Genomic DNA, 20,536 nt, shown 5'->3' with positions numbered 1-20,536 from the left:
GACCGCAAAAACAAATATGGCAGTCCTGGTGGTATATAGTATGTTTCCTTTTGTGTCAAATACAAAATATTAGCTTTGTGGACTCGCTTTAGTATGTCAGCAGCATATCTTGCCCCAAAATGTTGAGATGGAGAGAACTTTACTTTCTACAAATCTTGTACTTGGCGCAGGTTGGTTGAACGTTATTGTAGTTGTATAAGGACTAGGGATTAGTGAAAATACGTTATGTATATACTTTCTTCATATTATTAAATACAGCACAAGAGAATGTGTTTAAAGGGAGAATAAAGTAGTATAAGGGGGTAGAAGCACTTAAAATTAAGACAGGTAAAATATAAAATGCTTCAAAATTGCAGATTTTGTTGAAGAATTTCTGCATAGCACAAGTCGACAACTTTGAGGAGTGCACAAATATAAAATGGGTAAAGTTGAAAACATTCTTAAATTTTCGTTCTCTGGATTTTCATGCTTAACCCTAAATGTCCTTTCTAAATAGATTTTAAATATTCAAGATAACAATAAGGGTACATTGTTCTTTGTTTCAGTAATGACGAGGACAATGTGTATTATCTTGTGGTAAAAATATAAATATTGATTTGAGATATGCAACGTCGAATAATCTAAGAAATTACGCAGCATGGCTGTAACCGAAATGAGATTTCAAAAGTATCGTCATGTCGCTGTAATATGTGAAGAATGCAACTTGTACGTGACCATATTTTTTGCAATAAAATATTCAATAAAAGACAAACTAAAAATTGTTTATTCATGTTCCAAAATTTATCAATTTCATGTAATAAACAACTTTCGAAGACAATATTTAAAATATTTCAAGGGTGAACTGTGTCCAACCGAAGAAAGGTTAAACTTCATATACCAAAGTGTCGACCATGATATAAGATCGGAATTTGAAAAGTTGCAGAATGAAATCAGTGACGCTGAAAATAGAAGGAATCATTTGTCAGAAAGAAATAGATTACCAAGAAAAGTTGATTTACGAGGTAAAGAGAAATGATCATTTCATAATGCATAATAGGTATTTAAGATTCATTTCCAATAGCGTAATATACCTTACGAATAAAATGATTGCCTTTGGATACAATATATTTAAAATTTACATCAAAATATTAGCATTTATAAGAGTATACTATACTTATTTGTATTTTAATTCTTTGTGTATAACAGAATCTCAAAAAATAACATTGTCAAAATATCACAGATTAAATTCAAGTCTTGCTACACAGGATTTTATATATATTTTTGGAACATCTCGTCATATTCAAAAAAAAATTCTTCGCACAATCATTGTTTCAAGTCGATAGGTGAAAGATACTTGTCTGAAATGCTCCATAATTTATACATGTGGCTTAATACAGAAAAGATTGTTTTATAAACAGGGAAACTTTCTAGAGCCACTAACGTTATTATATTTTACCTCATTTTTAGAGCATGTTCGATCAGTGGCCGAGGATTCTCGCATTCTGGAAACTAAACTTTCTGATGTGCGACCTATCACAAATGGAGTTTCGTTTGTTTCCACTCAAGCAGATAATAACTTACATGCAGTAGACTCTCTCATAAGAAGGGCAGAGGTATATATAACGAGTTGTAACAGAAGTATAGTAAGAAATGCGATAAAGCGAGGCTTCCGTCATTTCAACTTGATTTTTATATTTTTTTTTATGAATAAATCCACTGGCTATATTATCCCTTTAAAAATTTATTGCGAGGATAAAAAACCTAACCGAATCGCATTTTACAATCAACCGTGCCTAATTAGTTAACTATTACAAAATACTATGTCAGTTGGTTGATACTTTTGTTCAATAACACTCTTTTAAACAGTTGAAAATATCATCGTTGGAAAACGACTGCGCCAGAAACGCTTTACGTGAGCATGAACGTCGGGAACATGAAAACCATTGTTCATTCTCTACCATTACTGGTGAAGATTGTGCAGAAATCCATAGGAAAGGAGGTCGGAGAGACGGAGTATATTACATCCAACCAAAAGGAGTAACGAAACCAATACAGGTTTGATTGGGCTATAAGAATACTTCACAATGTCAAAGTAGAAAAGTCCCTTAATTTTTCATCCGCGCCTAAAATGTTTGACAGTATTAGTTAGTTAGTTCTGCGTTCGTTCACTAATACTATTATATAATTCAGGTATATTGTGATATGCAAGATAAAGGCGGTGGTTGGACCGTTATACAAAGACGCTTTGACGGAAGTCTTAACTTTGACCGAAATTGGGAAACATTCAAATGGGGATTTGGTCAACAAGTTTGTGACCAAGAAAGTGAATACTGGCTGGGAAACGAATTTATACATTTGTAAGTGCTTAAATCAATTTTTCACTATCCCATATTCACAAATTAAATGTGTAGTGTTCAAATGATATATTGTTTATAAACATTGTTTTCGAAAGGCTGACGACACAAAACGCCACGGAAATGAAGATCGATTTAACCTCATGGGATGACATTGAGAGATACGCCTTATATAGGTGATAAAATAAACATTTTTATAGTAATCCTTATCCGTAAATAGTGAAATGTATATCTATCAATCAGTTTCGTATCTAGGACGTGGCGTGCCATGGACGCCGTTTGGACAGGGGGGCAAATACGGCGAAAAGTTTTGATTGTGAAATGTTTCAATAAAATGATTTCAAATTAGGAATAATTTAAAACTCGTGTTTTTACTTAAATAATAACGTACAAGTATTTTAAGTATCAATTTAACAACTGTCGATGAAAATTGTCAGTCACTTATCAAGGGGGCGCATTTTTAAACTTTGCCATGGGCGCCATTTTACGTAGATACGCCACTGCTACCAATAGATATATATATATGTTGCAAATACATGAAATTAGTTTTAAAATAGGCCGCATTTCAACATCAAAATCGCCACCAATCATCATAATCTTAACAAACTATCCTACAATAAACTTACCAATTTGGATTTTTAAATTAATATGCTGTGTAATTAAACTTGAATTATTCACACAATTTTCATTGGCAAACATAGATTTTTCCACGTCGGAGATGAATCCACCAACTACAAATTAAGAGTCAATGGGTATTTCATGGATCCAAACGGTGGAGTCGGAGATGCTTTTGGTGGATCAGGAGTGTTTTGTGGAAATTTGTCAAGAGTTGACGAAGAACAAACTCAACATAAACTAATGTCATTTACAACAAAGGATAGAGACAATGACAAGCATACAGAAAATTGCGCAGGTATGACGTAATTGTTGGGAATTTTAAATTGAGGCAAACACACAAAAGTAAGCCTTCCTCTGATTACAAAGCAATCAATATAAATACAATTATTTCAAAAATATTGTAATATATTTGTTCAAGTCCGGTTTATTTTAATCTCGATTTCTTTGTAACATTATTCGTTTTTGTGTAGGAGATATAGTTCACGTCATAGAATATGAAGATTATTATTCATTTAATTGCGTTGGATTGCATTCAGAAGCTAAAATAAAATTTGATTAGTTGATTCGGATTCGATTTGGAAGAAAGTGTACAAGAATTATTGCAAAAGATGGAACTTTTTTATAGTGTAGTCCATCAAGGATCACATTTAATCCCAAACTGTTTCTTTTACTAAGCTATCTTTTTTGTTTTACGAAATACATATAACTTCATTTTGTTGCCTTCGTAGCTAACTCTCGTGGAGGATGGTGGTATAACCAATGTGTATCAGCTAATCTCAATGGTCAAAGAGGAAGCGCAGACGAACTGCCTCATCTTGTCAATGGGGGTAAACTGTGATTTTTTTGCCTATTTAAAAAGTTGAATAGTCACCATAATGAATTGATTGATTAACATTGCAATTGTGGGAATCTGGTGAAGTCGTAAATTGGATCATTGTATGTTATTTTGCTAGTTTAGTGCACCAAACATCAATGACGATACATTGTGTTTGTTATTGTGTTGATATTCTATAAGCTATTGGTCATAAAACAAATATTTTGCAGACACTGACGGCATGGTTTGGGTAACCTGGAAAGGTTGCTGGGAATCCTTGAAGGCGTCGAAAATAAAGATTCGTCCGTTCGGATTTAGCCCAGATGACGCACCAATAAGACCAACGGATGCGGAAATACGTCGACTCCTGTTAAATCGATCAAGAATAGCTAGAAGACTACTTCGTAGGAGATGGAAACGCAATCCTGAGAAGATATACGAATTGGCAAAAGCATTAGGTCTACGAAGATAAATTCTAACAAATACTAGTGCTTCATATCAAAGCAATAAATTTCTTGGTAATCTGTGTCTGTGTATATAAGTATATATCAGTTACCACTGGTATGATGTCATTTGTTTCTATTTTTGAAACCACCATTAAACCTTTTTACAAACGTAATGTTTTGGTGTAAAAGTTCGACTTTATAAACTACCTCCGAGATAACATATTATTCTCAAAAGTAGTTAGCGATGGAAATTTTTCAATATTTCTTATACTAAGTTAAAAGAGATGCTGCGTATTTTGTAAATTTTGAATAAAAAATACCAAATATCTTTATATATTTATTTTAACTGGTAAGTGTAGATGAGTCGAAATCAATGTTGCTCAAAAATAATAAGACAGTAAACATGATTTATAATGCCTCGTCGATAGGACATACGCAAATTATCTTCAGTGTGTCTAATGAATAGACGTTTATTTGCGGATGTATTTGATTCAAACTGTACAAGAGGTTGCAATGCTGTAGGACATGGCGAAAAGTCAAGTCTAGGATATGTAGGCTTACCATATGTCTCGGTTTAGCTTAGCCTTGACAGTCCCAGTTTAAGCAAGTATGAACCATACGTTAATTTATCATTATCACCCAACTGTGTTGTCGTTAAATCATCAAAATGCCTAAATCAAATGCTTGGGAAATATGGTGAGCCTATGTAATAAGCTGCTTGGTATTGAATGATGTCAGCATTGACTGCGCCCTAACCCTTGCGGCTTCTACATCGAACACGGTCACACACTCATATATAGCCTGCAAAGTGACTACTTGGTTAGATTACCACAAAACACTAGGTGAATTGCTGAATTTTGATTGTATAATGTAAACAGCAATATCTGTCTTATGTCGATATCAAATTTATAAATATAGAATAATTGAAAAACTGGAAACTGTTTGAAGGCAAACATACGAAACAAGATACTTCAGATTCCTCAGATAACGACCTTTGTGAGCAATAAATATTTGCAAGCTTTTAACCCCCCGCAGAACAGATTTCAAACAAGCCCGCCCTCGCACATAACTGGGAGTAAGTGAATCATATACAATGAGGCTATAGTCGTGCCGTTACCTTTAAGTCTTCTTCTTACAAATGTTGTTGATCACGTATGGGGGCATTGAGTTTATTTACTTTTGTAAATATATTATAAGGAAAGCGAGACACTAGAGAGGAAACCGTACGTTGTATCATATATAGTCAGTTTTTAGAAGAATTATGGTAAAATCATCATCAATAATATGCCTTTAAAAAGATGTTTGATCGTCGTTTTGTTAGTTTTTGGAGAAACGGTAAGTTTGTTAATTTCTGCAAAATATATAATTTGTATATAGAATATTAATCTGCTACGCCAAATCACGATAAACTAATTGCTGGGCTACCTAGAGCAAGTCTGGGATTTATGCTATCGAAAATATTGATGTCTTGAACCTTGCATGTGATAGTGACTATGTGATTTTAAATTCATCATTTTCAATTTCCGATACCACATTTGAAAAAAAATATTTCTGTAGGTAAGAAAATCGGTGGAAAATTCTTGTGAAATTGCAGGCAGGTTAGAAATATCTCAAGGACAACTTAATGTAGAACTTGAGGAAATTTCCGAAAGAGTGAAGCGATTGCTCGCGCTTTCTCACCAACGTAGTGATGACAAACAATACGTGCAAACGGAAGACAAAGAGAGATATTTGGGTAGGTTTCACACTTACATTAAAATAAAAAATAAACGACCCGTTGGTCCATTTCGTGTCCAAAAACGATAAATAAAATACAGTTATGCGCGAATAAGTTACGTGAAATCATTTTGCGAGCCAAATATCACAGTATATTGGTAGATCGTGACCGGTGATCGTGATCCGGCTTTCCTAATATTTGGTTCGAGATTGTGAGATATACTTCATGTTAAATAAACTTGTTATACTTATTGACACAATTATACACATTATCAAAAAAATCTTATGAGTGTAAAATTTTGGAAAGCAAATAATGGGACACCACCAGAATAGGGATCTTTAAAATATAACTTGAACTTATTTCCATTTAAGATCAACTTGAAGACGGAAGTCGACGTTTTCTCGAAATTCAAGAACAAGCAGAGCAGCTTATTACCGAGGCGAAAGCAAATCAAGACAAGTTATTCGCTCTGATTCGCAGAAAAGATGAAAACCAGCGAAAAATACAGATTATCAGGGAAAAATTAAAACGACTACGCGGTGTCTGCTCGGAGGAAGAAGTAATGAAATGTCCGAGTGATATCATCGGGGAAGGTACCAGACCTTTTGCACCCCCTATGGATAATAACTACTTACTTAGAATATGTGTCTGGTTTCTGGTCTAGCGTAGCCTACATTCATACAAAATGTCATAAAATTATGTTATCAGCTATTCTATTATTGCAACAGTGTCAATTACTTCTATCAGATTGTTCAGACGTATTCGACAAAGGAGGACGAAGAAGCGGAATATATTTCATCCAACCAAGTAGAAACTTTACACCCTTTCCAGCCTATTGTGATCAGGAGGTTGAGTTCCCTTTAATTGATTGTCAATGTTTTTAATGTAAACAATGAGCTACTAATCATCTAGATTAGGAAAAAGGCGAAACATATATTAAAATTGTTTATCCAGTAAAGTTCAGCAACATCATAATAATATGTATTTGCAGACTGACGGTGGTGGTTGGACATACATTCACAGTCACATCAATGATGATTTTGATTTTAACCGAAGTTGGTTGTCGTATAAACATGGATTCGGTGACGTATCCTGTGATGGAAAAAGTAATTTTTGGATTGGAAATGAAGCGCTGCACGTGATGACGTCATTAAGAAACTACCACTTGAGAGCTGACGTCATGGACTGGAGTGATAACGAAGGGTAAGCAGCCAGGTGCGCATCTGGTATACTCGTAAGGAAAGTTAATAAACAAAATAACTTTAGATATGCCTCCTACTCATCATTTCATGTTGAACCGGAGGAAATGGATTATCAATTACGAATCAGTGGTTACGAAGCAGCGGAAGATCCAGATATGAGAATCGGTGATGCTTTTAAGGGTCATAACTTTGGTCACCCAGATGACGAATCGTCTACGAAACATGATGGAATGAAATTTAGCACTTTTGACAGAGATAATGATCGCTATCAGTGTATGTAAAATAAAGCTAGTTGCATATTTGGCAAGTTTGATCTTGGTAACAACCACTTAGCTTATGCTATTTTCATTTACTTTAGACAATTGTGCAAGTCAGGATGGAGGTGGTTGGTGGTTCAACAGATGCTCGGCAGTCAATCTCAATGGTCGTGTGTACCGAAATGGATTTTATAAGTAAGCATATTCGATCTAAATACAACTATATGAACCTTAGCTGTGAGTAAAGGACGACATAGGGAGTTCACAGTATTGCTATATTTTTACATCGTTAGGATTACTATAAATAATAAAATTATTCTTATAAAAAGCAATACAAGAAGTCGGTTTAAATAGCAACTATCAAAGTAGGTGATTGCAACTTTCAAAAATAATATTATTGCGTATCTAATTGTTCTCTTCATAAATTACGCTTCAGAGCCGCTAATACACTGTACGGTTTTGATAATGGAATGATCTGGGGACCATGGACGGGACTTTGGTATGCATTGAAATCATCAAGTATGAGGATACGGCCAGCGTTTCTAAACAATGAAAAATGGAGTGATAGAAACTAATCAGCGGATGAAATGAAGTGAAGATGAAGTGTAGGCTGCTTAATCTACCACAAGAAGAAGACTGTTTTCATACGTCTTAATTTTGCTATGCTGTTGATTAGACATAAAGTTTACAAATGGATCGTTTCACAAAATAGTTGTTGTTTGTTTTTTCGTTGTCGGGAAACAAATCAACTTTTTCCGCATAACAAACCAATCGACGTCAAATTTTAACAATTGAAGGCGATTGAAGCCTCTAGCTACAAGACTATTACTTTTATTATTTTATTTTACTCATAATTAGTTTTATTTTAAATAAAAAAGGCATTTTTTCATTGCGCTACGCTTGACCGCCTCTGTCACGCATGGTCCCAGCAAATCTAGTGTTCAGTACTGTATAGTGTTGAGCAAACAAAATTCGGCGCATGTTCACTAAATGCCGTAGGCGTAGGTACTTCTAGTCGGCGTGGCGAAGACATCTTTGCATATAGTATTCCTAACCCCACCTGACTACGTCATACGAAAATTACGTCACAACCCGTCATGGAGCTTGCCAAAGAAAAGCTGCGACCGCCCGAAATGGCATCTCCGCCGACGATAACGAACTCGCTAACGCCAGCGATCTCTCTCCTACGGGGACCGTTACGACGAGAAAACCACAGAAACAGCTTGCTTGATTTCGGGTGATCGTCTGCGCGTTTCAGACGACAATCCGCATACTTTATCGGGCCTTATTTCGTCACTGTGACGTTGTAGTGACGTAATTTTTGGATGACGTAGTCAGGTGGGGGTTAGAAATGAGATATCCGAAAATGGTTATGCCAAGCCAACTAGAAGGACTCGACGGCGTTAAGTGAACTAGGCCCCGAAATTCAGAACTCCCAAGAAACAAGACTCCGGCGGGGTTTTCAACGAACATGATCGGATCAGAAGTGGGAATATTCTCGGTTGCCAGGAGTCTCAACTAAATCTATAATATTCGATATCTCTTTGAAATGACTGTTTAGATTTTAGAATAACAGATAGAAGTACTGTGCATAGGACGGACTTCAATTATCCGTACATAAATATTAAAACATACGACAATCGTGTCTCGTTAGGATAAGATGAACCGATAAGATGATTGGGCGATTCGTGTATTCCTGACTAGACAATCCTGAACTGGTTGTTTTGTAATTTTTACCAGTGTTTGGGTTGTAGCGATTAACTCATATACATATATATATATATCTGTTTGTGTCATGAATCGGTCATGGATTGCGCATTTGCACTTATTGAGATTTTAAAGCCGACCTTGGGATTTTTGTAATGGCGATATCTTAATTAAAAATAATCTTCAGTGCTGAAAGAACAACTCAAATTTGAGAATCGCAAAAATCATCATCGTTAAATTATATATTTACGGTTGAATTATAAGACATTTTAGATGCTCGCATCGGCCGTGTATTGAATATCTCACGCGACAGAAAACTCGTTATCCGCCGAAATAGTTTTTTATGATTTTAATTTTTGGTTGGTTGCCTTTTTTTCATAGTTTTCAAGAATCGGATGAATGCATTTTTCAATCATACTGTGTGGCATCAATCACTCCAAATAAAAAAAATTCGAATGAAACTTTAGTCCTAAAATAAGGACTATAACTAATTTCTAATCTCTCATGTGATCCCTGACTATAATGCATGAATGCCACATAGTTTCTGCAATGTTTGAATGCGGTGCTACTTCGTTTTCTCAGTGTTTTGATGTGGCTGGCAGAAAACCTGATAATATATTATATATAGGTGCCACTTGACCACACAATGTAATTTCGATGTTTTATTGGACATAATGATGGATGTAAGCAGATGTACGCAATACCGCAGACTTTGCAAAGTTTAGATGCGGTTGTGGTCAACACTACATGACATAGTCCCCATGTAGTTTTAGTTTCAGTTATGTTTAAATGTGAGTTTGGGAAACATGTTAGAAGTGTTCAGATGTGGATGTGATAAACATAAAATACATCAGCGCAGCACGTTTTTGGTGTTGCTGCTGTAGTGAACATTAAACATGTCGAAAAAATGGATTTGTCAACAGATGTCATGGTTTTCCTTGTTTGGAGACTGATTCTGAGTTCAAATTTTGATTTCGGATCAGGGCGGATTCGGAGTCTAAAAATTTTGATTTCGCTTATTTCAGGTGTTCAGCATAGACAGTGTCGTCACGCCTTACTGTGCCGATGCGATTCAAATCCATCTTATTTTTCCCCTCCGTCATCTGGTTGTAAAAATATCGCTTTTCTCATTGATACTGAACTAATTGCTTCGAAGTTTTCATTGGATCGCTGCTGTCGCTAAAGGCTATTAATTTTATTTATCTCAAAAATATCTGTAGGCTGTAGCCGTATAAGAAATGTTTTTCATTTTGACGTTTTGCGCGGTGACGTCAAATAATGAAACATTACTTATATATAGTACCACGATAGAATATACCCGATCATCATCATCTTGGCCAACGAGCACGGAAGCGGAAGATAGGCTACCGGTATTGCAGTGGCGGTGCGTGGTCATTTTGACAACCGGGGCAAGCTACTGCGGGACCAAGTCACCCTCATCTACGGGGACAGGATGAGCGCTGTAAGTTCTCCCATCATTTTATGAGTATAAAAACCATTCCATTTGTAACAACCAATCGGCAAAAGCGACAATTTTTAACGATAAGAAAGTGTCTTTAAAACCGGTCCAAGTCAAGCGATTAATAAATATAGACATAGTTTATTTTGAAACCTCTTTCAAAAGGAAAGGCAATATTTACCCAGATAAATACAATGACATATTAACAGAAACTTCGGGAAAGCAGACAAAACCTAAAATAAGGTTTAAAACGTTATTATGGAGAAAGGAAAGTTAATGCAAAGATAAGAACATGCGTCGCTCACTCATAGATATATATGCTGCTAGACTTCTACTGCTTGAACATATATGCAACACGCCGCGGTTTTTTGGAAGCAAAATGCTCAATAACGCGCTGATTAAAGTCATGCATCCCAGAAATAACGTCTCTGTGAATGGATAAAACAGCCAAGGAATTTAATCTATCTTGCTTCATTGTGTTTCTGAGACACGTTTTAATACGCTTCAGCGTGCTGAATGTTCGCTCTGCGTCGGCGGAAGAAATAGGCGTCGTCAAAATGATGTCCAGAAATTTTGCAGACGCCGCAAAGGTAGTTACTAGAGTGTTATCTATGAGGAACCCAATTCGCAATTCATTTTCCAATTTACCCACGTTTATCATGGGGTAAAATTTGGAGACAGTAGCCAACAAATAGATGGGAAATTGACGTGCAAATTTTGAAAAATTTTTGGGTTTCATCAAAGAGAACGCGGCAAGGTGTTCAGTGCGCAGACGATCGCCTATTTGATTCACCAGAATGTCACAGCATTCCTTTGCAGACAAAATCAAACGCTGCGTTGTTTGCCCGCGGCGTAAAGAAGCACTCCATGTGTCGTCGTGTTTTATTGTTTCCCGGATACGAGATACAGCATCGCAGAAGTCTGAAATACACGACTGCACAGACGCTCCATCCATTAGCCTTGACTGCAATGCGCCGTATAATACATCCACGTGATAGAATATTGTGGAGAAAAAAGCGAGAAAAAATGAAAACTCACCATCTTCTAGCAGACGCTTTAGACCTGCCGCCTCCCTCACAGAGCGTTCGTCCCAAACCGGAGAGCTCTGAATGCCATTGAAACACTCAATGAGCTTAGACCTAATTTCGGACACGCCCTGCACCACGCGTGATTGGAAGTTCCAACGTGTTGGTGCACAAGCTGGGAGACGGCGGCTACATATCTGGCGAAGGAGGTCAGAGCGCTTCGGCGAAACGGAAAAAAATGAAGAAAACCCCGAAACATTTGCAAAAAATATACGGACGAGAGGGGTATCAAGATACATATTTTTAATAACGAGGTTAAATTGGTGTGCATAACAATGTAAAAAATGCGCATGAGGAAAATCTTCTTTTATATAAACTTGAACACCATGTTTCGACCCACTCATGACTGCCGCGCCGTCATAAGTTTGAGCTATCAATTTTGACTTCGCGTTGTAAGGCACTTCTTTCAGTACAGCCGATATCCCGCAAGCCGTGCGATCAACGATTGGTACAAAGCTGTGAAATCTCTCGGTAGGTTTACCATCTTTCACAAACCGAAAAATCACAGACAGTTTGGAAACGCACGTGATGTCAGTTGTCTCGTCAGACTGAATCGAAAGGAACTGGCAATTCTCAATTTCCAGAGCCAGATGTTGCAAATAAATTTTATACATTGAGTCGAGCAAATCATTTTGGATATCCTTAGATGTCCCTTTCGAAACAGTTGCGGCATCAAGATGATCTCTCAATACTGCATCTAGGGATGCGGTGTATTCTACCATATCCAAAAATACCCCTCTATTAGAAGAGCCAGCCCGTTCATCGTGCCCACGGAGGGACAGCTCGTGACAACCAATGAACTTCAAAACATCTATCAATCGACCGAGAACATGGCGGTTTTTCTCGACGTTTTAGTTGTGCCGACGAATAGAAACCGCGCGTCCTTCATCCAACTGTGCTGCAATATTAACATTTCCGAATGTTCGGTATTTTACTGCATTGTCCAGATGCTCCATAGAAGATTGATGATCCCTGGCACGCTCGGAAAGATGTTTAATATCTCTAAAACCGAATTTACACCAACGGGAGTCACGGGCGGTAGCAAAAAGTAGGCAATAAAAACAAAAAAGTGCATTTTTGTCCTCGCTGTAACACAACCATTCGTGTTTTTTATACCAAGTTTCTGCGCAGAACGTACGCCGACGTGTAACGTAGCGAGGGTTAAAGGCGACGGCGATTGACAGTGTAGAAAAAGACCGTCTTCCTCGCTAACGACTATTGAACTGTCTTTGGAATACAGGCGAAATACTCGGCTATTCTGTTGTCCCAATATACATATAAATCAGTCAGAAATATCAACACCGCTACAACGGTGCACTAGTGTATTACAAGTGTTCATAAGAATGTAAGATGTAAGATACATGTGCAGTGCAAGTGAAGCAATATATACGGAATGAATATAATGAATAAAGTAACGAAATGAAAATACGAGACGATACTGTACAAACGCACAACGTCAGAGCGTCATACAACAGAACGAGAGAACTAACGTATACGCATTAGTAACCAACGTAAGACATACGTATTACGTTACAGACGCTTTCCTCCGTCATGGGATTGTTCCAGTGAACAATTTTTTGGTTGATAAGGCCCTAGACGCTGTACCTCTAATTTTTGTTCCAGCGGCAGCTGCGAAAACGGAGTGCGAAGTAGTGCATCAACCTTATTCATTATGAGGTCTAAGGCTAAGAAATGCGAAGCCGGAAGGAAGTGAGGAGCTCAAAAGGAATGTGGAAAATCGAAAGCAAATGTACTAAAGGTCTCTAACTGATTCAAATAGCGAAACAAGCGACAAAAACGAAGGCGAGGAAACTATCAACTCTTCAAGCAACCAACGAACGAGAAGGAATGCGTGAATATGTCAACACGTTGTTGTAAGAAACGTCGGCATTGTGTCGTCATAATTTCGGGGCTAGCCCTGATCGGCCCCGATGATTTAGTAAAAGAAACAGAAAACAAACGAGACAAACGCGGCGAGTGGAAGATAAAAGAGTGAATACGATATACAATGAGCAACCGGGGCAAAATCGGCGTCGCCCCGTCGACGTTCGGCGAAGGCTTTGCGAGCGAAAAATGAACCATGTCGGGAGAATATGGCTAGTGTAGACAGTCTGTGCAACCGATATTGAGGTATTTTTCGAATATTTTTTATTATACCGAAAAAACAACCGGGGCATTGCCCCGGTTGGCCCTATTGACGCGCCGCAACTGCGGTATTGTAAAAGACTTGATTTTAAATCTGTGACTTGAGTCATTTGGTATTTCGATCCACGTTGGAAATAGGCACGTGATCATCATAGTCACAGAATCCGGGACAGCCAGGACGGTACGGGTAACCTGATATTGGAAGGTTACGGTACCTGTTCCACAGTTCCAGCTTCGTTTAGGATATGGTTTTTGAGGGAACGGTCCATGTCAAAAAGGTACATGTCTTTAATATCATAATGCTTATAGGATAGGATTTTACATATTTACCGCGGGGGAGAGGAAAACCGATAAGACGGCTTAACCATATGGCGGAGTACGGCCTCTCGTCCGGTTACCATTCCATGTCGGGTATGGGATTATGTAGTTACTTGTTTTCGGAAGCATGGACTTGATTGTGGAGGAAGCCGTAACCGACCAGCGGTTAAGTGGTTCACCCTACGACGGCTCTCTCCTCTCGCACATAACCATCCCCGCATGGGATGCGAACCCATGCAAAGTAATTAGAGGTGCGGTGGCGAGCGTATTCTTTTAACGCTTAGCATGAGCCACACTGCCGCGCCAAAAGTTTTCCTTATAAATTTTGATATTAAAGTTAAAAATTACAACTTATAGTCGGGAGTATCGATGTTTTTCTCAGCCCGTAATAGGACACAACATTTTCTAGCTTAATTAGATAGTCTATTGCTATTTTTCAGCTACTTCAAATCACTACAAAGCAATGAAAAAGTGTGGTGACAAGACTATTCCAAACGACTGCAATGACGCGCTCACACGGGATTCATTTCAATAAGTATTTCTAGATACGACATATTCTTGCCGTTATCCTCTCCCGCTCTTGCGTGGAGATTAAAATATCAGAGTGGGAATCCGGTAAAAGCAAAACTATGTATTTTTGTACTAGAGTTGGGAGCTACATGCTAGAGTCTCTGGAAAGGTATCACGGATTCCGAATGTTTGAGAAGTAGTGCTCTAAAAATTCTCTTCTTTTGATTGTTTTATTTTTTATATCTCGTGTGAGCATCTAGGTCGCATAACGCCTTTAACTGCCTATTATAAATATCAGATGGTTGATGCGGCGGCGGTCCAGAAGTGTGTGTACCAATATGAAGGTAACAAATTTTGTTCGCCTAGTTTACATCAAATTGTGTAAAGATACTGAAGCCTATGAGAAGGAGATATATTTACTTGGGTAACACAGACAGTCTCCGAACTCGTAATAGAACTTTTGCAGTCCAACGACAAAACAAACTTTAGAACAAAATGTTCCTACCGCCTTTATATATATATCAACGAGAAACAGAGCCAAGAGGATTGATCGTATAATTAAAATAATTAAATCGATAAAATATCAGGAGATGGAATATTTTGCAGGCATTTCTATACCTTCCAACCCACATAACAAATTCTCGGCAGCTAGAGTAGCCATTTTCGTTCGGGTTTGCAACGAGGCACTTGCAATATGCGGCGTTATCACTGTAGAAATAAAACAGTAGGTCAGAGAACAGCAAAGGATTTTTTTATGGTACTGAAGTATCCAGTCATTTTATTATTTCGCTATTTTTTTACTAATTCAGTAATGGTAAACTTGAAATTTCCAACGCAAACAAAACAATACGGTTATAGAGTTCTAGCGTGTACGAGGCGGATCGTGTTGTTTGCGTTTGAACTTCTAAGTTTGCCTCCATTTACATTAAACGGAATACTTTTGAAGAAATAATAATGATAAAACAACGAAATGCTTCCCATTCACCAACGAAATATACAATCATCGCGATGGCGACTGGCGAGATCTATTTCCGCATTCGAGGGTGAGTGTGTATGGCACAGTAAGAAATGCCGCCCAAAAATCATATTAAATGTAACATAACTGACTCACACATGAAGAAAAAAAAAATTGTTTCTATATCTGTCCTAAAATGAAAGCCAAAGTTAATATAGTTTGGCGCGGCGGTGTGGCTCAACGGGCTAAGTGTTAGGTGTTCGCTCGCCACCGCACCTCTAATTACTCTGCGTGGGTTCGAATCCCATGCAGGGATGGTTATGTGCGAGAGGATTGCCGGACTCATCGCCGTCGTTGGGTGGTTCACGTAACCGCTGGTCGGTTACGACTTCCTCCACCACCAAGTCCATGCTTCCGAAAACAAACAATATAACTTATCCCATACCTGACTTGGAATGGTAACCGGACGAGAGGCCGTGGTTCGCCATATGGATAAGCCATCGTATCGGCTTTCCTCTCCCCCGGGATAAATATGTAAATCCTATCCTATCCTAGTATTAACCATAGGCAGATCGGTTGAAGCCAGCCTAGAACTCAAAACAATATAGCAATCTAAAACGGTTTCAACAATTAATTCATAACATACCACAGTTGTTTAATTTAAAAAGTGCATTATCAACAGGTAGAGGTTCCGGATTTGTTACATCAATTCCAGCAGCTGCGATTTTATTGGACGACAAGGCTTCATACAAAGCATCTTGATCAACAATACCACCCCTGTATGAACATGGGAAGCAAAATGTAATGAAATAACAGCGCAAATATAGGCTTAAATCACATATGGAATAACTCGGATTGTAAAGTGAACAATTAACTTATGGCGAATCTCGGCATCTCATCCGGTTACCAGTCCATATCAAATATGGGATTAGTCAGCCAGTCATTTGTTTCATATGCATGGACTTGATGGCGGAGGAAGTTATAACCGACCAGCAATTGGTTATGTGAACCACCATACGGCGGCTGAGTCCAGCAAACCTTTCACACATAATAATCCCAGGATTCAAACCTGCGAAGTGCTAACCCACACAAGGTAATCAGAGGCGCAGTGCGAATGTATTCCTGACACTCAGAATGATGCACCACACAACCAACCAATTATAACATAACATCAGAATCTATTGATATGTTGTGCATGGAATCATGTAAAGAATCCATGGTACATGGAGGGTTAGCTATACATGCAAATAATGGGGTTACAGTTTTAAAATATACATAGTAAAGAGGAATAAATGAGTTTCAAAATAGACAAAGTGAATTTATTAAAAAAAGATTGAATAGGTTTGAATATAGTAATACAGAGCCTGTCAGCTTTACAATAACAGCTTACAAATTCAAGTGCAGGATTTTTATTAGGATTTTCATATTTATCCCAGAGGGTAATGTCAATAAAACAGCTTAATCATATGGCGAACCATTGCCTTTCTTCCGGATACCAGTCCATATCGAATATGGAATATATTAGCCAGTTATTCGCTTCAAATGCATGGGCTTGATTATAAAATAAAGAAGTATTTTAATATTAAGAGCTTTAGAGTTTCAGGAAGTGCTTGTGATCCATTGTTAAATACCTTGGGCCTATAAAATTTCATCACCTTTTGCTCCCATCACAGATTCACAATACAATCAGTTCAAAACTCTCACTTTTATAGTGTACTGGAATAAAATCACAAAAAAACATGTTTACCTGGCTGTATTTATAAAGATCGCAGTCCTTTTCATTTTATTAAAAGCTTCTCTGTTAAATAGATTTGTTGATTCTGGAGTCAAAGCACATAAGCAGAGCACAAAGTCACTTCTTTTCAAAAGGTCATCTAGAGTAGCTGTGTTAAAATTTTATCAAACAATAATTGTGTCATCCATCGAAGAAACAAATAAACATTTACTGGGACCAGGAAAGCAATTTTCCACATACACTAAACGATGGCTACCGGTGCCAGATATCCAGGATGTAAATCTCTAAGTTTGGAGAAGAACTTGAGTAGGCCAAAGTTCAGTGTTGTTAACCAGTGGACAGAATATGAGCGTAAAAAAAAATTTGTAGGCAATTTTTGTACAATAAAACCCTAGTTACCATATTCGACTGAAAGTTCGTTTTCCTCTTCTATTGACCTTCGTTTAGTATTATTATACAGAAACTTTTTTGGTCCAAAAGGTCTGAGTCTCTCCAGCGTTGCGATTCCAATTCTACCCAAACCAACTATACCGACAGTACCTCCCAATAAAGATGGACCACATAACCATGTAGGCTTCCAAGTTCCCCAGCCTCCACTAAATATGGAAAAGAGACAAGTGAATAAAGTTGGCTAATAAGTATTTATTGTGAGGCAAGCTTTTAACTTAGTATATTTCAATACAGGAATGACCTTAGTGCACCGTTAGCACTATTGATTTTATAATTTTACAGAAATCAATCCCCACAAGCTGTCTAGATTATGTTTTTGAGTATATACAGACAGTGCTCACGCTCACCATGGTATAAGATTTTCATATACATCCTGTAGGAGGAGGATGTATAAGTACAAATAATTGAGAAAGCAAAAAACCTATAATTCAAATTTGATTTCATACACTATTGGCAGTGTACCAAGTAACCTTAATTCCCAACGATACTTTAATGCAAAAAAAAGTAAAAATCCTCTATATTCCGCAAGAATAGACAAATTCAATTAAGGTTTCAGTATGCTCACATATACTGACCTCTGCGCTTCTCGTGTTGCTTCAACAATTCTACGAGATGTTGCAAGCAATAATGCTAAAGTAAATTCTGCCTATGACAAAATTAAAAAGCATTCATTAAAATAATTCAATTTTTGACATACGAAAGAATGAGAGATCTTCATATTGCAGCAAGTCTCAAAATTTCTATTTTACCGTTGCCGCTGTTAAAACATCTGGAGTATATCCAATATTTATATTTCTTCTGGCACATTCACGTAAATCTATGTGATCAACACCAACAGACATAGTGCTTACTACTTTCAATGATGGACCTGATGATAAAAATTTTGATGAAAAAAGTTAAGCTCTATAAAACCATATCAAAAACCATTGTGAATTATCATCCCATATCAACTCCTTGAAGACTAATTACACATAAAATTTTAATAGATTAAAATATTCAGCCATTGAAAGTGAATTTAATAGCACCTTATTTTAATAAAAACAAGAAAACAAAAATTTCTTAACTATGTGTATGCAATTACAAAAAAATAAAAGAAAAAATTTCTAACAAATTGAAATTAACAAGTGCAAACTTCCCTTTAGCCCTTTGGCGCTTTTCTGGCTGACTTTAATATATCCCACCAAATCTCAATTAAACAACAATATTTCTTGGACAAATCATCTTCTATGTTACCTGCAGCATCAAGTGTTGCACTGCCAATTTTATCAGTAAGAAGACAAAATAATCCATCAATTCCTTCTATTCGTTTATGCAATGTTTGGTTAGGGATGCATTCATCACTGTCCCAGACATCAATATTGCATCTGAATAAGCACAATATTAGTCAAGCTAAAAAAACGTTAAGACTGACTTCTGATAGCAAAGAAGTCTAGATATCGTCCGACCGTATATGTCTACACTGTTAGGATAATTGAATTAAATATCAGCCATCAAAAAAACTGAAAAGATGACTGCAAGAAGCTGTTTGTTAACTATGCCGAGGCTACGAATTTAGCAATACACTAAAACATGTAAAATACCTACTTGGTAGCAAGAATATCGATGGCTTCTCTCGGTATTCTCCGTGTAACAAGAATTCTAAAAACCGTGGAGGACATTCCAACGTCGAAGAGGTACCGGTACCGTCCTGTGCGTTAATCCCAAACACAAAAAGCAGAAGTCCACAAGACTGCAAAAATGCAGAAAAGCGGAGTCTAAAACACAATATTATAAAACCGCTCGACGTATTATTACTGGTATTACATATAGTTACGATTACCGATTAAATTTTGTTGACAATATTCGTCATATTAGCAACGCAAACTTGACAAACCCATTTTAATATGAACATTCAATAATACCTATATTCGGATATGCAAACAAGTCAACTTTTACCCAGTGCACTTTCTCCAACTTGCACAGCAGGTTGGGGAAAGTGGGGAAGGTTGAGATATTTTTTTTACTTTTGCATAATTTGAGCCATTTATTCTGCACAATCATTTCACTTTGCAGGATTATTGCAGAGAGCGTAAATGTAGTTTTTATTCAGCGGCTAGGAAATTCCCTTGCGACACACATCTTACCACCAAAATGCTTTAAAAAACGCTTGTCAAGTGTCCCACTGTACCCCACTTGTGGGCACATTCGGACAGAACCTGGGGCACAATGGGTCATTCTGTTAAATTCAACGTATTATTCCCTTAAAAATAAGCATTATCATATAAAGAACAGGGAGACTACAAATTTTAAGATTCAATATTTTTTAAATCAATGTCCATCCAAAATATTTCAGATATTTTTCCATAAATTTCCGTAAACAAATTGAATTATTTCCTTTGTCAAATCTGAATTTAGAAATACTTTTGATTCTCGAATATATTTCATATTGGGCCATGGGGCGAAAGATACCAAAATATTACACAAAAGATAACGCATCTCAATGAGCATATATATGCTCATTGCGCATCTCTAGGCCTCTGAGCACTCAATGGATCAAACACTGCCGAATTGTGCCCAGTGGCATGTCCCACTGAACCCCGATCCATTATTTCCCATGGGAAACAAATATTTTTAGACTGTCCCATGGCGAAATTAGGAAGGTACATCCACTCGCCAACGTTATGAATATTTTACAGTGGAGTGAAGCTGAAAAATATCAGATGGTGGTTTGTCACGTTGGAAAGGCTAAAGTAGAAAAAAGAAAAAAAAAAAATGGTGAAATTTTAGTTTCTACCTCCCAAAACCA

At 37.2% G+C, this 20,536-nt stretch overlaps 2 protein-coding genes across 3 annotated transcripts; one reads left to right on the top strand and one right to left on the bottom strand.

Annotated features, from left to right (window-relative positions):
• On the top strand, positions 1-8,132 carry LOC120332991 (uncharacterized). Its single transcript, XM_078119047.1, has 18 exons — positions 1-170; positions 357-422; positions 836-1,001; positions 1,447-1,592; positions 1,846-2,034; positions 2,170-2,336; positions 2,432-2,509; positions 3,035-3,246; positions 3,680-3,778; positions 3,996-4,223; positions 4,662-4,762; positions 5,769-5,946; positions 6,300-6,521; positions 6,676-6,776; positions 6,920-7,131; positions 7,195-7,403; positions 7,489-7,582; positions 7,824-8,132. Exons 1-18 carry the CDS (start codon positions 120-122, stop codon positions 7,960-7,962), a joined length of 2,658 nt encoding a protein of 885 aa, XP_077975173.1. The 5' UTR covers positions 1-119; the 3' UTR covers positions 7,963-8,132.
• Positions 8,133-12,931: 4,799 nt separating this feature from the next.
• LOC120332454 (glyoxylate reductase/hydroxypyruvate reductase-like) lies at positions 12,932-19,503 on the bottom strand. 2 transcript variants are annotated; one of them, XM_039399703.2, is made up of 8 exons: positions 19,336-19,495; positions 18,985-19,115; positions 18,501-18,619; positions 18,327-18,397; positions 17,701-17,897; positions 17,314-17,449; positions 16,213-16,343; positions 15,150-15,319 (listed from the first exon to the last, which is right to left on the bottom strand). In XM_039399703.2, the coding sequence occupies exons 1-8, from the start codon at positions 19,407-19,409 to the stop codon at positions 15,195-15,197; spliced, it is 984 nt and encodes a 327-aa protein (XP_039255637.2). In that variant the 5' UTR covers positions 19,410-19,495; the 3' UTR covers positions 15,150-15,194. The 2 variants fall into 2 exon arrangements, with proteins under 2 accessions (XP_077975480.1, XP_039255637.2); XM_078119354.1 differs by lacking the exon at positions 16,213-16,343 and having other exon boundaries at positions 12,932-15,319; positions 19,336-19,503.
• Between the last annotated feature and the right edge of the window lie 1,033 nt (positions 19,504-20,536).

This window comes from Styela clava, chromosome 13 (assembly GCF_964204865.1).
Source record: "Styela clava chromosome 13, kaStyClav1.hap1.2, whole genome shotgun sequence".
Lineage (NCBI taxonomy): Eukaryota > Metazoa > Chordata > Ascidiacea > Stolidobranchia > Styelidae > Styela > Styela clava.
This window is presented reverse-complemented; position numbering and strand designations above follow the sequence as displayed.